This window comes from Harpia harpyja, chromosome 9 (genome assembly GCF_026419915.1).
Source record: "Harpia harpyja isolate bHarHar1 chromosome 9, bHarHar1 primary haplotype, whole genome shotgun sequence".
Lineage (NCBI taxonomy): Eukaryota > Metazoa > Chordata > Aves > Accipitriformes > Accipitridae > Harpia > Harpia harpyja.
This window is the reverse complement of record NC_068948.1, coordinates 7,388,374-7,411,389: the sequence shown is the minus strand read 5'-3', so window position 1 is coordinate 7,411,389 and position 23,016 is coordinate 7,388,374. Positions and strand designations below refer to the sequence as shown.

The following is a 23,016-nucleotide window of genomic DNA, read 5'->3' as shown; positions in this document are numbered from 1 at the left end:
GTATAAAAACTAGGTAAACCTGTACATAAACGATACAATACATGTGGCCAGACTGCTGTGCTTTGATTATGTGCTTTTGTACTTACTTCATACTGGCAGAAGCTAATGAAACTTTGTTTTATTGAGGGAGTGACATACTGCATAGCTGCAGAATTTCTGAATTCCTGATTTCTGAGCTATTGTTTCTGTATGTTGTGTAGCAGCGTTTGAGCACTTCCCATATTAGTATTGTTCTGAGTCTTTCTTGTAGTTAAGAAGCAGAATCTACCTTCAGAACCTTGATAGAGGCAGGTATGGTTAACCTTTGTTGCAGTTCTTATGCCAATTGAGTAATAGCTAATTGAGTAATGTCTAGTTAAGCTACTACCATAAGAGGAGCAAAATTAAACTTTTAAAGCTTATCTAAATTTCTTGTGAAGATCATTTCAGGTTTCTAATAGATGCTGGGTAGCTTTCACCACTATGCCCTAAATCTATTGGCAATGGAGAGGTAGGAAAAGTATGATGAAAAATAATGGCTTTACTTCTTAAGAAATAAAAAATTGACTGCTCTGTACCTGCAGAGAAGAGGATTTTGTGAATATGGGGAACCATTCTAGTTGTAGAAGTTACTGAGATTATTTGTGGGCGACATTGCATTTTTACTGAGGCTGGCTTTATCGGCCTTCACAAAGAAGGTAACATTTGCTGAATCCTAATTAGACCAGTGAATGGTCTCATTTAAGTCAAACTCAGATCATATGGGAGGAATAAAACAGACCCTTACAAATACCATTGAGGACTCTCATTTTAATAGTATTAGTCTGACTGTCTTAAATATGTTCATTGTCTTTCACTGTATTGCATGGAGTTTGGTGGTCTAAGCCTACAGATGTCTGTCTGAATCTGTCAGTAAGGAATTGTTCAGCTCTATTGTTGAGCTAGATTGCAAATTTTCCTTGAAAAATGTGCACTTTTTTCTTTGAAAGCACAAAGTTTATTTTCTAGTTTCTCTCGTCTGTTTCCAGATGAAATAGTGTATAAAGGTTATACAACTGGCAGAACTTCTACAAAGGAACTGCTCAAGATTAGTCCTCTGTTTCAGGTTCATTTTACGATTTCTTCTATGGTTTTGGAATTTTTCTTATGCTGTAACACCTGAATTTTGTCAACCTTGAAAAAATCAGCCTGTTTTTGTTGGATAGTTTGTTTTGGGTAAAATAATCTTTTAAGAGAAAATACATCTGTCTGGTTTTGGTCTTTATTGTTATTTTTCTCAATTCATATGTTAACTTTTCTCAAAGATTTCTAAGTGTAAACTTCTTTCTTGTATGTTTTATTACACTGAATAAACAGCAAGGTGTTTGCTTTCCAGTAATTGTCTATTATTTGCATCCCTTTTTCTTATGAGAGCAGAAAAAACGGGTGTGACATGGGGGAGCAAGCTTGTGACAGTGCTTCTTGAATGGTCTTTTCCTACTATCTAGATCTTTTCCCCAATTTAGTGAAAAGAGTTTGTTGTCTGAATCAAAATTAGTGTTCATAAATGCATGAATTCCTGGGATTAATAAGTTGAAACTTCTGCCTGTTTTTATTAAGAAGAATTTCTGTATGTAATTCTGTTGTAGCTCGATGGTGCAGAGAGGAGGGAAATACTGGGGGTGTGCAAAGGAGATGCATCTTATGTTCTTGCTAAACCAGCATAACTTGTGGTGAATGAACTATTACAGCCTTTGCATGGTTGTATGTTTTCATGCTGGAAGTGTTTCACATGTGGAGAACTGAAATGGATATTATTTATGGAGGTTTGGGTTCAAAGCTTACTGTGAGGCAGACAGAAAGATCAGCAATATATAACCTTGGATTATTTTTCTTGGCCAAGTCCTAGCTATGCCTGAGATTGTTTTCATGGGATACTTTTGTATTTATTGGGCTTTTAAATGCATGCAAGAGTTGTTCCTTGATGTATATTTTAGGTTTTTTTATAATAATTCTAGGCTCCATGTATCACATGTTTCACTATTATTAGCAGCACAGTATATTAACAGAAAAGCATGGCTGGCCTGGGTGCAGCCAGTGTGTGTATGCTTTGCCCTGGTAGAATAAAATAACGTCTTATGAGAAAAATAAGTTATCCAATAAAAACGTCATTTTGCAGATGTAACTTTTACAGCAAGGTCTTCTGCCAGCACAGTTGTGTTGTTCAGGGACTGTTTTCTTGCCATCCTTCGCCAGCAAAACAGTGGCAATTAAGGTTTGGTTTTAAGCCCTTTTAAAATGTGCTTGAGTGGGGAGGGTGAGGGTCAAAAATAATCATGCTTCAGCCTAATACAGTTTGGTATTGTATACGTAGCTATGTCTTTGTTTCATGTTGTTACTCTGGCTTCAACAGACATATTCATTCTCTTGAGGAAAAACTGCTTGCTTAATGAAGAATTCATGGGAACAGTAATGCCAAAAAATTAAAGGCTGAATTTTTTAAGTCTCGTGATCCCCGTGCTGTGGACCAAACTTGGCAGGGATTATCTCAAACCTCGTGAATACCCCTACCATAAAAACATTGGTGTCTGTACAGAAGTTTTGTTGTTTGCTTCTTAAACATGCCTTAAAAATCCAACTTACACTTTGCTGATTTTTTTCAGGTATTTTCTTTGTGTAAGTCCAAAACTTTGTAGCAGGCATGAATTATGTTGTACCAGTGTTTTTGGGGAATGAGAGTACAGCGCTTTTGCAGGAGAGCCTGGATCTTGAAGGAAGTGTATTTTTGGCCGGAGTATGTTATCTGGGTAATTGGTGTTGAAAAGCACAATTTATGGAGGTGAATGTACCTGTGGGGTGGAACTTTTAACTCATTCTGTTGCGGGATGTTAGTAGCTGCCAGTCAGAGATTAGTACTGATGTATTTTGAACAATTAAAAATGACTAAAAGCTATTCTTTTCAAACTTAGAATAATGTTAATGGAAGAGAGTTTTCTTTAATTTACAGTGCTGTATTCTGATAATTTATGGTAGGTAATAGTGATTGAGTTTTCCATGAGGGCCATCACTTTGTTTTAACTCTGGTTTGATATTGTGGAATACTAATATTGCTCTGCTTTACCTAAGGCTCCAACTGTCTACTTGTTACATATTGTAAATATTCAAAGGTCCTCTTGGACTTCTGTAATTTATTTTTCTTATTGAGTAAGCTTAAAATGGTGTCAGATGTTCATACTGCTTTTTCACGTCCATTTTGATGAATCTATTTATTACTTCTGTAATGAGTAGTACACATGGTTGGTTAGCCAAGTTATTGAACTTCATCAACCTTGGCTGAAATTCACAATGCATGTGAAACTTGTAACATGTAAGAAATTACATCTGGGCTAAAATGTTCAATAATGATTACTACTTGTAATGGAATCTTTTCACAAAGGATGGGATTGAGCTATATGCCTGTGTTGTACTTTCTGGTACTCCTTTTATAGGGGAGTAACATATTTGTAGAACAGGAGCCTTCGTATGTGGTACTTACTTTCTTGTCTGTTATCTAAAAAAGACTTTTCAGTGGGCTGCAATATGACTTGATCGCTTTTCTGTCTTTTTGAAATATTTAATTTCACAAAGGTTTTTCTCATTATGTTATGCATATTTCATAGTCCAGAGATGCAAAAGGTCTTTGCATGATTCAGTCTATCTTGACGCAGCACAGAACTTACTCTCTGCATCATCTTGTGTCTTCGAGTTTTGAAAGCTAATTGTGCTGAAAGAGTTCTGTGAATAGTTTCAGCTGCACATTTGTATTATTTTGGAATGCACGTTAGATGATGGGGACAGAAGAGGTTGATAAATGTATACTGTTGTCTTAGAAAATACTGTCATTAGAAATCTAGTGACTTTTCCACGTACCGTCAAATCTAGTTACAGCCTAAAGATGTACATTAATGGACATGATGTTTTTGGCTTACCAGCAGAAAATTTCATAGTGACTATACCTATGCTAAGCAGTAGGGTCACAAGAAGGAAAGGATTTCAGTATCTTGTGTCCCTTTCAAGCTCCTCATGCTTGATTGGTTTTGAAACTCAAGTCTGAAACAGTAAATCCCTACCAAGAAGGAAGTGAAAGGAGGCAGGTAAGAACTTGGGAAGATAAAGATCAAAATCCTGAGCTGATTAACAGGACTCTTGCTACTGACTTCAGAATTAGCGAGGCCAGAATTTTGCCTGAATTATAGAATAGGAATAGTACTGTGAGAAAGAAATTGATCTTATATTCATCCTAAAGTCTATGGTATGCAAACCTTTCTAAAAGACGGTGTGTGAGTTAGGAAAATAAATACAACAAATGTCACATTCTTTTAATAATTCTCAAGGGAAGACCATCAAAACCAAAAGTAGTTTTGTCTGCCATGATGTTAATTAATGATATTTGCAGTTCTTAGCTCTGTTACTGACCACACACTAAGTCTTATGCCTTCCTGTTTTTATTTTTCTTCTGTGAGTGAAAGATGTTTTTTTTTTGTTTTTTTTTCTCCTTTTTCCAGTTCTTCTATAGGCTTTTCTTTTTACAAAGGTTTCACATGTTAGCCTTCTGTTCAGCTGTATAACCTCAGTTTTTCTGTTCCTGTAACATCTAGCTCGTTTTGATTTCTTGCTGTACTTCTACATGGTGGCTTTTAGTACTTTATCTGTTGCTTCAGAAAGCTCCCTACAAACCGTCTGTCTTCAAATCTAAATAGTTTTGTAGTAATATGCTTTACACTTCTTCTCCTTCATTTAAGTATAGTTACCTTGGTCACTGTTTCTAAGTTCCTATTCTTAGTTAGTGTCTCCTTTATGCTAGAAAACTTGTGAAGTGAGGTTTTCTGGTTGTTATCATACTTTCTTGATAGTAATAATATCTGTGTGAACAAGGAACTGTCACAGTTCAGTTTTGGATATATTTATTTAGATCTTTTGCATGCACTGTGACTTGAGGCTCAGAAAAATGAGCGTTGCTTAGAAATCTTTCATTTTTTCCAGGTTATGTTATCTTTGTAGAAGGTTTGTTGCCTCCTCGTCATTTATTCTTTATCCAAGCAGCTTTAATTAATTATCCAAGCACATTCTCTAATTGGGTTTCCTGTATTTTTGATATCTAAACTCAAGTTCATAAAACTTGTGGGGCATTTTTCTCTTGTGATGGTTAGTCAAAAATCTGCCTTTGTGTAAAAATTCACTGTTTGTTTAAAAGTTTGCAAGAAGAATCTCTCATTCTCCTCCAACACAACCAAACTGAAGAAAAACAATATTATATTGTGTATTCAGAGATCCAAAACTGAGAGGTTCTGGTTGTGTTCCTCTTCTGCCATTGGCAAGCATGAGCAGCATTTCTCGCTTCTATACATTTGTACATTACAGACATTAACTATGCTACTTAAGATTTTGAGAAATGTGTGATTAGTCTTATTTCACATATGGAGCAACATATGGCTGCATTAACTGACCTAAGTTTACAGGTTATGTCCGTGTCCATATTCCAATTTAAAGTGGGAGTTAGATTACTCTGTCACAGGATAAAAAGTATACTCCTCGGAAAGCTATTCTAATTCTTTACCAGAAAGAATAATTACAATATATTAAGAGTAGAAAATATGGCAACTAGAAATGTCTAAAGAAAGCTTTTCCAAAAAGTGCTTTATTTGTTTGGGTCTATCCAGCTGAGAGCAGTTGCTGAGGGGTATAAATCTTACTCTCGTTGAAGGATTTTTAATTCTGAAGGTAAATTTGGACTATTTTGTGCCTTATTAAGATAGGCGATGAAGAGCACATAAAAATGTTCATGATCTATTTGGCAGCACGCTTTTGGCATCCTGAGTGAATGAAGGTTGTGATCCTTGAAAAGGTATTTTACTGCATCTGTTTCTGAATCTAATCTGTGGTCAAAGGAATAGAGACCTAGACTTCTGATTCTCTTCTTTGTGTCTGGTACTTTAAACACTTGTCTCTTGTAAAACAAAAAGTTACATATCTAGAATGTAAGGCAGAATTATGTTTCATAATGGTATATGATGTAATTTGATGAATAAATATCACTTACTAGACTTCATACACACAAACTAAGATTTGGTCATTTAACTGGGGAACTTGTCATGGACAAGGAAGACTGAATACAAGATCAGGAATTGTACAGCCTGATGTCTCTGTAATGTTGAGTGAACTATTCAGCACTAGATTCTGACTATCAGTAGAAGTAATGCTTTTTACCTAATTAACAGTAATGTTGCAAATTGTGACTCAAGATTTTAGAGTATAGTATCATCAGAAAAACAGTAAGTTTTAGAAAACGTTTAGTATGCTTTTTCACCTGGCAGGTTTTCCTATTTTACAGATGTAAACTTTTGCAGGCATATGTATTTTTGGATTTAACATCCCCTTCCCCAAACTGGCAAGGTCTAACTTCTTGGAAGATGAAAAAAATTGTTACAGAACGTGCAGCTGTAATTAGTCATTTACTTTAGAATATTGTTGTCATTGAGCTCTTCGGTGGGTTGCTAGTGTTCCAGCTGTTAGCAGGTAGACCTTAAATGTTATCTAAAAAACAAAATACATTAGTTTTGGTGTGAGAAGATGCATGATATGTTTTCGTGCCTTTCTTGAAAGCGTGGCAAAGAGGTCTGATTTTTTTTGCCCATTGCCTTACATTATAATGTAATGACTTCTGATTCTTGCTTGCTTTCCATTCTCCTTGCTTTTGTGTATAGACACTTTTTGTTAATACTGTTCTTATTCTTCATCTTTTGTTTCAGAATTCCATCTCCTGCCTTACTTTCTATGTCGGAACCACATGATGGATCATTTGAGTTACATAACAGCTTCCCATCTCCCTCTTTCCTTCGTAGTTTAAAGTACGCCCAAAAGGTTTGCCAGTTTTGAACCTTGGGAGGTTGGTACCCATCCTGAATACCATCTAATCCAGAAAAACTAGAATTTAAGGAGGTAACCCAGGACTGTATAAATTCCCAAACCTCCACGTCTTGTTATCTTGCCCTTTGCTAGCTGTGTCTTATCTGCTGGGTTTTTTTGCTTGCACTAGAAAGAACAATGAACTGCATCTTCCCTGTACTCAGTTCTTTTTTACAGGATTCTGAAATTACTCTTGTATTAAAATCTTCTGCTGCTGCTTAACTAAACAAATTGTCTTATCTCATGTTGCCCAAAGACGGAGGTGGGTAGTGACTGCCAGAAATCAAGTAGTGTTGTTTAAATTTTTGGTCTGCACATCTGTTCCTTTCCCCCATGACACAAACTGTGAGCTCTTTAGAACAGGACCTAGCTGTGTATGTTTGATTCTCTAAGACGTCTTTTTTTGTAACCTAAATTGTGAGCTGTTTAGGACAGAACCTTGTTTTAGTATTTATCTGTAAAATGTCTAGTATACTAATTTTAACATCTTTAACTGTTTATGTAACTGAAATAAATATCAAGTTTGTTTTAAGAAGAAATTTGGTCTGATTTATGTTGTAGTACTTTCTCGGTATCTTTACATAACACTGAGTATTTCTCATGAAATAACTTACGGATTAAAGCTTGGAGGATCTAGCACTTCAGCTGACAGCACAGTATGTCTTTTAATTATTCTGCCTTGGATGAAGTATTCCTCTTTATTAAATTTACTTCTTTTATTAACATTGCACTGTTGTACTTGCCAAAAGGAGACTCAAAACATGCAACTGATTTTTTTTTTTTTTTGTTATGTTTAATTAGGGCTCAGCTCAGCAGTTCAGAAACCTATGATACTGTTGGCTTACAGAAGAACAGAAGTATACTTGAAAAGAAACTAGACAACTTCTGGCTTTTTTCTCCATTTTTTCTTTGGTGGGAAAAGCTGTTGTGTTGCCTGAAGCTACTGCTGATGCAAAGAGCAGCTTTAGAGAAGGAGTGTTTGCCAACCCCATTTCTCTGAACTTGGAACTTTTTAAAAAAAATCTGATTTTTTTTTTTTTTTTTTAAAAACACGAGAGGCAGTCAAAGATAAATTTTAAATTCTCTGGGCTTTTTTCTGGTCACTTGAGTAAGCTTGTCTAAGAAGGTGTGTTAAAAATAGTAGCAATAAGGGGGGTGGGAAAGCCCCAAAGTTTTGGGGATGAGTTGAAAAAATATATATGCCCCTCAAAACAGCTTTCAAAACCTAGTTGATGCTGGATATCTGATCAGACTTTTTGTAAAGCCAGTTATGAATACTCTTAATGCTGGCACTTGCCCAGAACACAAAGCCTTCCAAGGGTGTGTGGATTAGATAGAAACTGGAGTCTCTTTATCGTTGGCCTTTGATACTTGCTACTGATGTTAGGTAAATCCTTAAAGATTATTTTTTTTGTGTGTGACTGTTGTAAGTTTTGTTGCCACTGTTTCTCTTTAGCTTGCCTAAACTTTGCTATAAAATAGTGATGAAACTACAGTAGCATGCACAAAAATGTTGTTATTTCCTTAATCTATTCAAGTAATGGTACTTGAAAGCCAATAGACTGGCTTTATTTAAACAAATAAACAAAAAACCTGGTCGCTTAACCCATAGTGACTAAACATTCAGGAATGATTGCTTACTGGGAAATAGTATGCCCTAAATGTCACGTCAAATTTGACTTCTTGGATCTGATCTAGATTTGAGATGCTGGTTTGATGTTGACTTATATTGCAGGCAGATTTATTGTTTTCTGCTATTCTAGATTTCAGTTAAGTGTTTATTTTGGAAGTGTTTATTTTGCAATAAAAATAGAAGTAGTGTATTTACATAACTGTAGTCTAACAAAATATTTTTTATCCCTTATGAATATAAGCATATGTAATTCTGAATAGAGTAATTTAGGTTTTTAACTGAAAATAGGAATATGAGTCACACTAAAATGAGTTCTGCTCATTTTGAGACAAAGTTGCTGGCTCAGGTTTCTTTTAAAATGTATATAACTTTTTGTTTGACTTGGTAATAATACATGTAGATGGACTTTTAGGTGGAAAGGTTATTTTTGTCTAGAAACTAATGTCAAGTTGTGTGCCGAGTTGCTGCATATTCAGATGCCTATCTTCCCCTGTGATACGTTATCTGTTAGAAGGGGAAAAATATATGCGCACAGAAAAATAAACTCTCTAATAAATTCTCCTTAAACATTAAATTATAAAGCCAAATGCTAAATTCTGATATATTTTTTTAAATACAATAATTGATTTGTGTTGGGAAAACTGACTTCCTTACTAGAAGCCACAATGTCATTTTTAAAGACAATCAAAAGAAAACATGGATTTATTCTATGCTTGAAGAAACACTGAGAATAAAAAGTTCAGAGTAATCTTCAGTTGCAGATGTGATGCTAAGATATGACTAGTTGTGTTAATTTCTGCAAATTATTTTAGTATTGGTAAAATGCCACTTTGATAATGTCCATTGGACTGATACAATATACTTTAAAAAATATTCAGGAAAAATTTGTTTGGGATTTGGTAGGAGCATGATGCTGTCATTTAATAGATGAAAGGTGAGATGAAACATGAAGCTGAGACTTTCTTTTCCCCTCTTAAAGGAGTGTATATTATTTAAACAGGGCTTTGGGATTAGTTGAAATGAAAGATGCACATCTGAATCCTTCTTGACTGGGATTTTTGGTTGCTGATGTACATCTAATGCAAGGAGTAAATATGAAAGATGAAATTGGGATTTCACTCCGATTCTCCTTCTCTTCCCTTCACTCTAATCCCTGGCTACTGTTCATCTATTCAGGCACCTAACAGGACCTGTTTGTATTTACATGACCTAGCAACTGAAAAAAAAATCTTGATTGGGATGATCCGTGCAGTTTAGTATTAAATTTCAGTTTTGGTTCTGTCTCCCCCTATGTTTTAATTAAGCTTCTTTAAGAATATCTAACTTACTTCAAAACCACAGTTTTTCAGGGTAGTCATCTCCTTGTATTTTAGGGGCGGACAGTTAATGGTTGGTGGGAATTGCCTTTACACAACTAAAACAAGGTCTTATCATGGGACCTGACAAGTAGTTTGGCTCTGTATTTAATATGCTGCATCTCTGTCCTGGTTTCAGCTGGGATAGAGTTAACTGTCTTCCTAGCAGCTGGTACAGTGCTATGTTTTGAGTTCAGAGCGAAGAATGTTGATAACACTGATGTTTTCAGTTGTTGCTCAGTAGTGTTTAGACTAATGTCAAGGATTTTTCAGCTTCTCATGCCCAGCCAGTGAGAAAGCTGGAGGGGCACAAGAAGTTGGCACAGGACACAGCCAGGGCACCTGACCCAAACTGGCCAACGGTGTATTCCATACCATGTGACGTCCCATCCAGTATAGGAACGGGGAAGTGGGGGGCAGGGATTCGCCGCTCGGGGACTGGCTGGGTGTCGGTCGGTGGGTGGTGAGCAATTGCACTGCGCATCATTTGTACATTCCAATCCTTTCATTATTGCTGTTGTCATTTTATTAGTGTTATCATTATCATTATTAGTTTCTTCTTTTCTGTTCTATTAAACCGTTCTTATCTCAACCCACGGGTTTTTCTTCTTTTCCCGATTTTCTCCCCCATCCCACTGGGTGGGGGGGAGTGAGTGAGCGGCTGCGTGGTGTTTAGTTGCTGGCTGGGGTTAAACCACGACAATCTCACACTAGGGTTCATTCCAGACTGGAACCCTTGGCTGTTACTGCAGTATTTATATTGGATAGTAGCACTCTACAACATAAAGGATAGGAAATGTGGGTTTGAATCTGCTGCTAGACTGTGCCTTTGGATAGCTGAGGTGATTGTCAGTGTTAGGTCTTAACAGAGCTGAAAGGACTGAAGTCCAAGCTTTGTTCATGTCCTGCTTAATGGCATTTTAGAGTAAGTTGGTGGGGGTCTTTGAACAGTACAACTAGAGTAGATACCAGATCTGACTGCAACTTTTTGGCTCTTAGTCGCAGCATATTTGTAATGTATGTGCCTGACATAGTCACTGTTCTATATTTTTGTTTGCTTGCAGCATCTTCAGTTATGAGTTAGCTTTCTTTGCCTCAAATGATGCATTTTAAATTTTTTACAGGAATAGCAAGTCACAGAACTTTATAATCCAGTCAATTTAAGGAGGTTTTTTTGTATTTGTTTAGTATTGTGATCCCTTCGGATGAAACAAAAGACCTTGAGTTTTGTCAGTGACAATGGCAATGCACTTACTGTTAAGAATAACTTTGCCTTTCCCAGAACAGTATGTTGCAAAGAAGTGTAATGTGTAATGAGTGCATATTTTTAAGTTGGTTAGATGGAAAACAGAACCAATGCATTAGTCATCCTGTTTCGTTTTGGTTGGCTTTTTCTGTGGTTCATGGCTCCAAGAAAAACACATTTGTCCAATTTACACACAAAGGGAGAGGCAGGATGTATCTTTCATATAACATCAAACTTTTGAATGAAAAATATCGGTATGTGTCATTACCATGTGCCTGCAAACACACAGAAACAAGGGCAGCATTAGTGTTTGATGTGAATTGTGCATTTTAAATTTAGTCTCTTAAAAATATCTTGGTGCTTTATTTGCTTGAAAACTTGCATTTGGAGCAACTTGAATAATGCATCTGTAAGATTTTATCCTGAATACTCTTATTGAAGCAGAGTGATTGTGGCCAAGCAATCCTGATACAGAATGCATGGTACTTTTTGGGCTCTGCAAAGTACGAGTTTGTCCGTGATGTGATGTTTCGTGTGTGGCTGCCGTCGCTCCATGTGAAAGATCTGTTGGATGTTGCACCCTTAAACCACCAGCACAGGCAATGACAATCTTAGTTGCAGAAGATTCTTCCCTAAATCACACATCATTGTTAAAGTATTTCAGCCTGAAAAGGAGCTTATGTAACTCCGCATTCTTCATCACTTTATCTTTAGCACATTTGAATCTGCTTTACTCCTTTTCTGAGGGAGTGTTGAATAAGAAGATATGGTTCACTGTCACGGGTGTTTAGGTCTTCCAAGTTGAAATAAATCTAGTGATGACTAGGAGACAAGTCTCTTACATTTATATGTAGTTGTCTTGGGTCCCAAAAATCAAAAAACACCTATTCTGTTTGCTGAGATGCAGCAGTTGTGATGAGAGTCTATTTTGGATTATAGAGATGACTTGTTGCAAGTTCTTGAGTGTTTAACCTTTTCACAACTCTCCTCTGTAGTAAAACTGGACTTAAATTGCATTTCATATAGATTACATGTTGCATTAAAAAAAAAATAATATTGTATATTCTGTCAGAGTTCTGCTTGTAAGGTTTTTCTTATTTTCTTCCTTGTTAGCTAAAACTCAAATTTACCCTTGATCTGGGAAGAATGCACAGTTTTGTTTTCAAAGCAAAGAGTGTTTGAAGGGAGTAACATCATCTACCTGGAAAAATATTTTTTTGATACTTTTATTACTTCTGCATTAAAAAAAAATCAAGTATGATTTGGATGATGATCAGATGTTGCAGATGAACTTTCTGATGATTGATTAAAAATTGTTGTGCCTTATCAGAATGTTAAGGGTTTAAAAAGAGGCATACATACTGGCCTCTGTTTGATGGCTTAAAACTGCCAAGAGTCTGCTGGTTCTGTGCATGCAATAGTTTTTCTAGGTAAGGTATTGGACTTGTACTGTAGAAACACAGTGGCCAAACAGTGAGAATATTTTTCTTCTCCCAAAGATCTTAAACCAAAGTAAAATTGAAGTGCTACATACATATTGGCCTATGCTTAGTTCAAGAGGAAGTGTCTGCAAAGCTATTTTTTTCTGGAAAGAACTCGGAGCAAGGAGACCAAAACCCCAAGAAAATAGCATCCTTCTTTGTACATTCTCCCTTGTATTGCTTCTGCCTGGAGGAAGGAGTTCTCAACTTGTATGTTTTGTACACTATCAGAGTTTAAATGTGAACTCCTGAATTAGTGGCTATACTGCCCTTGAGTGAAAGAGGCCAGAAGGTATTTTTTTCATCCATGTGTAGTGCCAATAGTGTTTTAATTAAAGTTTCATATTTTCTGGATTGCAGAATTAATTTCAAAAGCTGTTGCTTTCACTTTATGGAGAGTACATAAAATTATTGATCATTCCCAAGAACCACCAAACTGTACAAATAAAAACCTTCCTATTCATTGGAAGTTGGATTTTTACTTGCAATATCATAATACTATATATGGAAAAGAAATTGCTCTTCCAGCTACTAGTTTATCAAAGAATGATTTTGTACAAGTCTCTTACCCATTTTATATTTAAAGAAAATATAAATATTTCCAAAACCAGCCAGACCTATTCTGAAAATTAACTGATTTCACTCTGCAGATGGGACATCTGTCTGTTTATAAGGACCCAATAGATGTTTGCTGCAATTCAGAAAACAACATGAAAGTTTGAGAACAGTTCAGTGGGGAGGATGAAAAACCTGAAAACAGCTGTGAAAGTAATAAGCACTTTTAGTGATATAATACATTTGTGCTTACAAAATTCAAGTTGGTTTCTGCTGTTCTACAATGCATAAGTAATCCATCAGTGTATGAAAGGCCAGAAATATGCAACACAAACAGGCTAATACTTTTCACTTCCTAATTCCACAGAACACTTTTGTTCACTTACTTGATGATCTTGCTATGTTTACTGTAGTGGAAGGGAAGAAGGTTTTCTTCTGGACTCCCTTTTAGTTTACATTCAAACTGCCTGTGACATAGGGCTCAAGGAAGGCTGGACTCATGACTGCTTTAAATCACTACTCAAGCACATGTGAAGATGTTTTAGAATCTCAGGGCCTCCAGAGTTGTTCTATTGGTGGAGAGAAAGGAAGAAATGATTTTGAAGAAACCAAATGTGAATGAACCCTGTGGGCTTTTACATTGAGGACTAAGCTGTTGCAAAGAAAGATAATATCACTGCATTTCAAATGTGTTATAAATGACAGATCCAGGGTATCCTGGAGAGTTTGGAAGAAGGTGGAGAAGCTGAAGAAAACTTGCTATTGTCTGAAATGTTTTTGAATTTCTTCTTGTGTATTCAAACTTTCTTATATTTGAAATAAAGGAATGTTTTAAAACATATAAATGCATGATGCAAATTCTTTACAAAATGTCCCCCAATGATAAATGGACTCCATGCTGTGTTCTTTATTTAAACAAGAAATCACTGAACTACTTTTCCACTCCGTGAATCTCTTTCTCTATTTTACAGAGGAGGTTGCACTGTTTGACAGAGCCATATACTCATCTGGTGTATGTTGACACAATGTTGGCATTAACTGATCGATGCTAACTGCTCCTTAATTGAGACCATTAGCTGAAAATCTGGCCCAAAATTCAGTGATAGTAGTTGACTGCAGATAGACAAGAATGAGTACTGAATTGAACAATCATCATGGAAGGTGAAGAATGAAATGGAGTCCTAATTTCTGAGTCTTTATGAAAAGCATGCTGTAAGTAAAGGGCTGAAGAGTTTTAAATGTCTATAGCAAATCCCCTGTACTTGTGGCTCTCTTGTTAGTTCTGCTACCAGTCCTTTAGGTTAGCTGCTGATGTAGAGAGCTGTGCCATAATGTTTATCCTTATGTATGTCTTAAACAGGATTTTCATTTTTGAGTGTGAGATTGGAGCTCATTCAACTAGAGCAAGAGTACTCAGTCTCAGGATAGTCTTGCGTCTTGAGATTTCCAGGGCAATCACTTGAAATTTATTTTAGTTTTGTAAACATTTGCTCAACATTGTATTGTATAGAGTATTTAAATACACTGACTGCACTTCCAAAGTGTACATTATTTAAGCATGTTCTTCTGTCACATTTGGGGGAACTATCTATCTTATTCTTTGTAACTGGCCGTCCTTGATGCTCAAGTATATTGTCCTATGCTGTTTTTCTAATGTAGTTGTTCCTACTTCAAAAAAACCACTAGTATGTAATGTGATTTTTCTATAAGAAGATACTCAAGTTTTGCAGCTTTTTTTGAGCTGCTTACTTTGAAATCTGAAAACTGAAGCACAGAACAATAATATACTGAGGCTGGGCATAGTTTTCTTCAGCCACATACACCCTTTGCCAGCCATTGCAGCTAGGCAGAATGTAAATGGCAATAGTTCTTGTTGGCAGTAGGCTGTGCTGTCTGTTTTACCTGGCTTAAATAGCTCTGCAGCTGCAATACCCTAGCACTGTAGTACAGGGAAGATTCACCACTGGAGGATATGATTTGTTTCCTGGAAAAGAAAATAGTATCATTGCTGTTAATGTTTCTTCATTGTGAAAGGGCTGTGTCACTTTAAGGGAGCACATTGGTGGCTGCAGTCTCAGACTAAGTGAACTAAAGATTTCATTAAAACCTCTTTTGAAATTCACAGAGTTGCTCTTGTAGAATTAAGGTTGCTCTGGTTCCTTAATTATGCATGTCCTTAACATAGCTATTTAGGTTTCTCTATTTAACCCCACTGTGGTGGTAGTGTTTATTTTAAGGTTTTATTGTTGTTTGGATGTTTATGATGTTTGTGCTTTAACTTTGGTGTATGAAACCACATTCAATGTAGATTTTGATTCAATGTAGTTTTTATAGATAAGCAAGGTTTTTCTTTATAGAGTTTAAATAGTTTTTTACTTTAAATACTCAATCCCTGTGTTAGGCTGAGGTTTTAAAATTTACTGTATATTGAAAACATGGCTACATTTTTCTGAAGAACAAATGTTGTTGGCAAACAAGTTAATACAGTGAATCTGTTAAAAAAAGTTTTCTACCCTGCTAGAAGCTTTTCCCAATCTGTTTAAGCTATGTGACACTGAGGGAGGAAAGAAGCATTAATTTTTGCAGAAGAAACAAAGAGCTAAAGCAGTAAAAGGACTTGAATACTAAGGTGCTTCCAAACTCCTCCTTCAGGTGTTTCAGTTAGAAGTTGCATTCTTCTAAGCTCCTGCATCGTTGTTTCTTAAACTGTAAAGGTACTTAATTGTACTGCTTAATGAGGATTTTCAGGTCTACAAAGCTTTATTTTAAGGACATATATAAAAATACTGCATTCTCAAGAGTGAGCAAGTTGGTAGGTAGATCATACTTAAACCCCAGTGTGCTCTATGAAGAAGACATTGTGTTATCTCTTCTTGATATATTTCATCTGGTAGATGGTCTGAAAAGATGCCTTATGAATTATGCTCCACATAAAGTGATAGGAAGGTTAAGTAGTAATAGTTATATACAATCCCTACCTACAGCGAGTAATTCAGTAGTTGAATTGGAACCTTTGTGTGATTTGGGGTACCTGGATATGTTTTTCTCCTTTTGCCTAAATCTAGCTGTCCTAAATACAGTGCAAAAGTGTTCATGAATGAGTTAGTTTAAAATACGTCTGATGGGGAGACACATCAGCACTTGACCTTGGGCAGTATTTTGAATGGAAGGATGGACTGCTGCTTAAAAATCCTCTGAAAAGAGTTCTTTTAAGCACATAATTTCATGGAAAGATCCAGAACTTGTTTGCCTAAGGGTGAAGAATCATCCTTTGGTAGCCCGGGAAAGAGTGAGTATGTCCTGAAGAGGATTGTTTAACACCGATCTTCAAGTTTGCACAGAAAAATCAAGGTGGTATAAAAATTAACTAAATTTACGGCATGTAACTCACATGGTTAAATTTTAATCTTTCTCAGTTTAGTTTATAATGAGAATCAAGTTATTAACCGTAACAAGGAATGGCATGGAATTTATTGTTTTGCACAGTGTGACATGGGGTAGAGTTAGCAAAACGTCATCACGCTTAGCTAATTAAACTAGCTGTCAGCTCTAGATCTTTGTATAACAGTAGAAAACCCGTATTCCCAGGCATTCCAACTAGTTTTTAATAGTATGGTAAGCTGGTCAAAATAAGTGTGTGTGTGCTGCAAAACAAGAAGCATACAGCTAGCTAATAGTACTCTGGTACAACATGTCTTACATTAGTTACATGACAAATTCTAGTTAAATACACTTGAAGTGGAATTAGGAACAGGGGAAATCTTTGCATATGCTGTAGCTGAATTCATGTGCGTGCAATGAATTACCCATGTAATTAAAGTTGCTTGGTACAATGAATGGCTTTAAAAGAGATACAAGAAAACTGCTTGGACTTAAATACCTTAAGTATGTAATTGCAGAAAATGTTATAAATTCGTCTTTGTGTCTGTTGTTTCTATAATGTAAGTTATGTCTTGTGCTGTAACTGGATTTTGTTGCTCCAGGGTGTTTTGGAAGTGAGACAGCCCATCTTAATAGGCTTTTTGGTAAACAATTTTAAAAAGGAAAACATGAACGTGCTTTAAATATCATAAAGCTAAAACAAATACCTCTTCTCTTTGACTTCTTCACGTACTCAAATTGCTGGGCATTTCAGTTTGATTCTTCATTTTCTAGTTTAAGCTTGTCTAATTGGAACTCATTAAGCTACATTATGCCTTTTTCAGGTAGGTGGAAGTTACTGTCGTTGTCACAGTTCTCCATGGCGAGAGGCACCCAGTGATAGTATTGAATACATCATAAATAAGTAGTAGCTCACCCTGATAGCAATGCAGTTTCTGGCTCAGTTCTCTGCACTTTATGGGCATTCTGCACTCCCAAGAACTCATCATCTCCTGGTGTAAATTCTCACAGATTTTTTCCAATTAAATGAAGTTTATCTTGGACCAACTTCTATGCAGCTTTTCATTAATGGATTGAACAGTGAAACAGAGTACACTTCCAAAGCTTGCAGATGATGTCAAGGTGGAAAGAATTGCAGCTCTTGGTGGACAGTTTCATAATTTGGACTGATCTTATTAAATTGCAGTACAGTCCCAAATTAACAAGCTGGAATTAATCTGAAATCTGAAGTCTCCTTTTAGAAAGGAGAAATGAAGTGCCCAAATTCAGAATGTGGAAGAAATGATTAACAGTATTGCAAAAAAGGTTGCGTACAGTCATTTAGAAATTCACTGTGAAACTTTGTTCTATGCATGAAAGAAAAAAACCCTGGGATATAGATTCATGCTGCACTTCAACTGCAGCAAAGTGTGAACTGTCTGTCCACTTGTTTCAGATTTAGAAAGAATGTGCTTGCAGATTAAGTCATATCAGTGAGTAATGCAAAAGAGGGAATTTTTCATGGATTATTTTTTCTCTGTATCATCTGGTACATCCAGTGACCCTTTTAGCCCTGTGATACTATAACCAATATATTGAAGCTGCATGGTATTTGATTGATTATTCATAATGAGAACAATTGTGAAAAATTGTTCTGCATATATCAGTTGATGATGGGACAAAAAGTGAGTTGATTTTGCACAGGTGACTTAAGGAAAACTTTAGCAAAGATTTTAAAGTGCGTGGATAAAAAACCCACACATAGAGATTACAGATCTCCTTCGATAGAATCTTGTTTTCTAAGAATGAGCTTGACAGCCCCCTCCTGGGAATGGTTTTACACTTGGATAGTTCTCTGATCCCTGGTATTGAGCAGCAGTGTTCTACAGATGGGGTGGTGTTCGGATTGTAAAAAGGAGTAGTTGTCTCTGTGGTTTTTATTCTTATTCCCTCACACATCCCGTTGGATGATCCCCCTGCCACAGGTCGTCCTCAGATTGCTGAATCAAAGGCTAATTGTGCATCTAAAGAGCCAAGAGCTCCGTTTTAGAATACTCTGTCACTTTTAGTGTGATGTCGCTGGGCATAATAGTTCTGCAGTCTCGCTGTATGGCTCATTCTTCACAGTCAAACAAGGAGTAGGTATAATCCTGCTCTTTTAACACCTGAAGATATTGAGGCAGAGAAATTGTGTCAGCTTTTTGAAGATTCCAAGTCTATTTTGCACAAAACTGATAAAATTATTGTCCCAAAGACCTGCTCAAATTGAGGTGTCTACCTTTTTTCATATGTGCTCTTAAAAGCTGGGTCCCAGTGACTATCAAACAGGTAGTCAGACTGCAGGTAGTGTTAGTGTACTTAAGTGCGTGACTCACCTTTTCAGGTACTTTTATAGCTCTCTTTTGTTACTGAGATCTATTTCTGACTAGGAAAATGTTTTATCATAGGTTTTGAAACTGCAAAGTCTCTTGCACTACATGGGGCATATGTTATCCTGGCCTGCAGAAATACGTCAAGAGGCAATGACGCTGTACAACGCATTCTTGTGGAATGGGTAAGTGAATGTATATGGTGTCCAACACTAAGCTATGTTTTTCAAGATGTGCAGTCTTTTGTGCAGTACAAGCAGTTAAATAGATATTACATTGCCATGCAAGAATCTAAGGAAGGAGGCATTTGTCTTATTTTGTAATATCCTGTTCAGTCACTGGCATATAAGTGATAGAGATTTTTCATTTCATATGATCATATTGGACTGCAAGGCTTGACATGCTGTTATCCATGTTACATACAGATGCTTTGTAAGGGTGAAAATGTTTGAAAGAACCACTGAGGCATTTTCATAGTTCATAGGACAGGACATTTCCAGAACCAAAGTTTGTAACTAACTGAAGGAGAATGTACACACTTGGATATTAGAGACAGCCACTATTTTACCCATAGTTTTTATACTATGAGATATTTCAGAGCATCATTTTTACACTTTTCAAAACAAAAAATGTTTCCCTCCTTTTCTTTCCTAGTCAGGCCCAACAGCACTGCTGCCAGGTGGTCTGTCTCAATGTTTTGTTTTTTTTTTTTCCCTTCCTGTTTCTTCCCTCTTTCTTTCATTTTTCTTCCATTTTGTCATGCAAATACAAGCTCTTCAGTACTGTCTATTCCCTTGTTTCTCTTTGACGCCTAACTTCCCCCCGTTCCCTTTTTTTTTGCTTTTTTTGGATCTTCTAAGGCCCTTATTAAAATTTATTCAGTATTCTTAATTTATTCCTCCCACAATCATTTACTTGCTAGTAAGGATTGCAGGCTACTTTTGTCTGAGCTTGCTATGACTGCTGACTTCCAGGATAATCTGTTGACACAGTCCTATACACTTTACTTGAATAATAAACCGCAGGATCAGATTCTCGGAATTTTATTTCTTTCCTGCTAAAATTAGCGATGAGTGTTTTAGCTTTATTTCCCAAGCTCTGAAAATATTTCAACTGCTCCTGGATGATATGGGAGAGCACTCAGTAGTATTAATATTTACACATAAGTAGTCTACAGATAATTATAATATTTATTAGTGCAAAACAAACAGTGCTTATTTACAAGTAAGTATTTCCAAATAAGTGATGCTTATAATTTTGCTAATTTTTGTAACCGTGACTTTCTTCCAGAAACAGTCTTTGGATTTAGGCCTTTTTCTCTTGCCCATATGAAATTAATGATTTGCAGTAAAGGATTGAGAGGGAAAAATATCTTCCTTTCCCCTTCAATACTTCACGTTAAAGTTCTCTTTTTGTTTTTTATTTCAACAGCATGGAATTCCAAGAGAATTCCAACAGGGGCAAGTGTAGCATGTGTTACTTAAAGTTCATCTTTCCGTTCTCTTTCAATAGAACTGGATTTGGTGATGTTCTGTCTTTTGAATTTAGTAGTCCCAGTCCCGCTAAATATGGCTATACATATGTTTTTTATGTAACTAAAATAAGGCAGTACTGAGTAACTTATTTTAAAAATATCCCATTGCCCCCTTAATCTAAGCATATCTCTGAGCATGTTGAAGGCAATGGGAGTTCAGGAGTACTTGTCTTAATACCTATATTATCTCACCAAAAGTTAATGAATTGTTAATTGAATGAAGATCGCTGAAGGTCAAATTACTTCAGAAACACTACATTTATTTACTAACAGTTTTCAAATTCTAATTGTTCAGAAAAGAATCTCATCTGTAAACTGGGTAGCTGGAAAACCTTCAATGCATCTTTGTAATGGCTTTGTTGTTGTTTATTGAGAGGGACTAATTAACTTTGATTATTGCACTAATATTATGGCACTTTGACAGTCCCTCAGATTTATGACTCTGGGAAAATAAACAAATGAAATGCAGGTGCTGGAGCAGAAAGAATAAGTTATTACTGAACTTTAATTACTTGGAGTGTGTAACCAGGAGAGAATTAGTTGATGAATTACAAGATGCTTAAAATTTACATCAAATTGTAAGCAATCTTGAGGAAAACAAACACAAAAACCTGCTCCAAAGTCAGTTACTGAAAACAAAGAGACAAAGATTAATTTGAATGATTGATACTAATATTAAAATATTGATGTAAAATATTAATTTTTAGCTTATAGGTGTAACTACAGAGCAGGAAGTTGTTAATTGAAAATTCTTTCCTAAAATGAAAGAGTTTAAGAAAAGTGTCAAACAACCTCTGCGTATGGTTCAGATGAATTCTCAATATGTAGCTGCAACTATCCTGTTATAAAGAACTTCAAAGCATCCACAGTATTTTGTCTCCTTTGTTCCTAGGGAAAGCAAAATTATTGAAAAGAAATTGGTTTACTTTTCAATTTGGAACCAATTTAAAAAAAAATACAGCTGTTTAGGATGCAGCCTAATGTTACAAAGCCTCATGTTCATGTTACTCAGGTAGTATTTTTGGCAACAACAGTGCTACCTACTTGTTTTATGTTTTCTTGTAAATTTTTGAGGTTAAGTCTCTGAGCTGCACTATAAATACTGTCTTCCTCCGATATTTCGAGGGGTGGAAATTTGGTAAATATGTTCCTACTCTTCAACTGAATGTCCAAACCCCATTTTCTTCTAATTTGCATGAACTATGCTTTCATAATGAAAAAAGTCTTTGCCATATTGAATTCTAGTGTGTTTACATGTCATAAGTGTACCGTGTTGGTAATAAAATTGGTATTTCTATAATATGTATATTACCAAAAGCAAAGTGTATCCTATGCTGGCTTTTCTGTGGGACAGTATGCTTTAGTACTCAAGGTTTAAATGTCAGACAAAGAATATTTCCTTGTTCATTCTTTTTGTTGTCTGATGCAAAAGAGAGTTCTGCTTATTTTGCAAGAGGACAAAATAATTAAAAATTTATAAAGAAACAACTGTTGTTATTTCAAGTTTTGATACAATTATCTAATTGATGCTCTGTATTAACTAAAGCCTGAAATATATTTGGAAAAAAAATGTAATTCTTAAAAAAAAAAAAAAACCCAAACCCAACCACCACCAAACTACAACAAAACAAAAAATCCCCAAATCAAACCTACTGCAGCATTTGAAAATAAAGTACAGCATATGTAACAGTTTTTAGGAAAACCATCCAGCATGTTCTCTTAGGGAGTCTGTTTGTGATATCCTTTTCTGGAATGCCATAAACTGAGTGTCTGCACAAAGGCAGCTCTTCTTTGGGCCTGTTGTACTTCCTAATAAATTCGAAGGCAAAATCCCAGTTTCAATCTACTTTTAGTGAAAGCCAAAAATCAAGTTTATAAAGAGAAAATGGGACAGCTAATGGCTTGGGAAAATCCAATTGTTAAGATTTGGAGAAAACAGGAAGAATAATGGGAGAAAAGAAGAATTTTCAGATTAGCTGTCATTACATTTAAAAAAGAAATTCAAACTGATCTTAATTGGCTGTTGGAGACAAATCTAGAAAACTTGTTTTTAACAATTTATGTCTGAAGAGCTGTTTTATAGAGAGTTTGAGCCATTTGAGTAGGGATTACCTGTGCAAACTTGCTAATTACTTTAGAAAACTGACATTTGTTTGCAACCTGCATTATTCCAGTTATTTTCTTTCTAAACTACAGCAGATTTTTGCTAATATTGCAAATAGAGGGTAGTTGCCTTATGGAAAGCATTGTGACAAGTTTTAATGTGACTGGTCTAGCTAGTCTGTCAAATACAATTTTTATAGAGGTATAGTTGATTATATTCATACAATCTAATGCTTTATATACATACATAGAAATGAAGAGAAAGTATGTAAAAGAAGCAGATAAAAAGAGAGATCAGCATAGCTTCACATTTGATATCTCGAAAAAGAATGTTGTTCATGCACGATGACATTCAATATCAATTTAAAACTGTTTGATAATTTCTTGCTCGGAAAAGAGGAAATTAGAATTCTAGAGTTATGATTCATTTTAATCAGAAAGAAATTGTCAAACATAAATCTCTCCTTGAGTAGTGAA

General features: G+C 35.7%; 1 protein-coding gene across 6 annotated transcripts in view; it reads left to right on the top strand.

The window, feature by feature from the left end:
- The window catches only part of WWOX (WW domain containing oxidoreductase), a 539,453-nt gene that overhangs the window by 11,921 nt on the left and 504,516 nt on the right, over positions 1 to 23,016 (top strand). For all 6 annotated transcript variants that reach the window (XM_052795422.1, XM_052795423.1, XM_052795424.1 and 3 more), the window contains exon 5: positions 18,981 to 19,087. In XM_052795422.1, coding sequence (XP_052651382.1) covers positions 18,981 to 19,087 — 107 coding nt within the window. The remainder of the gene's footprint in view (positions 1 to 18,980; positions 19,088 to 23,016) is intronic.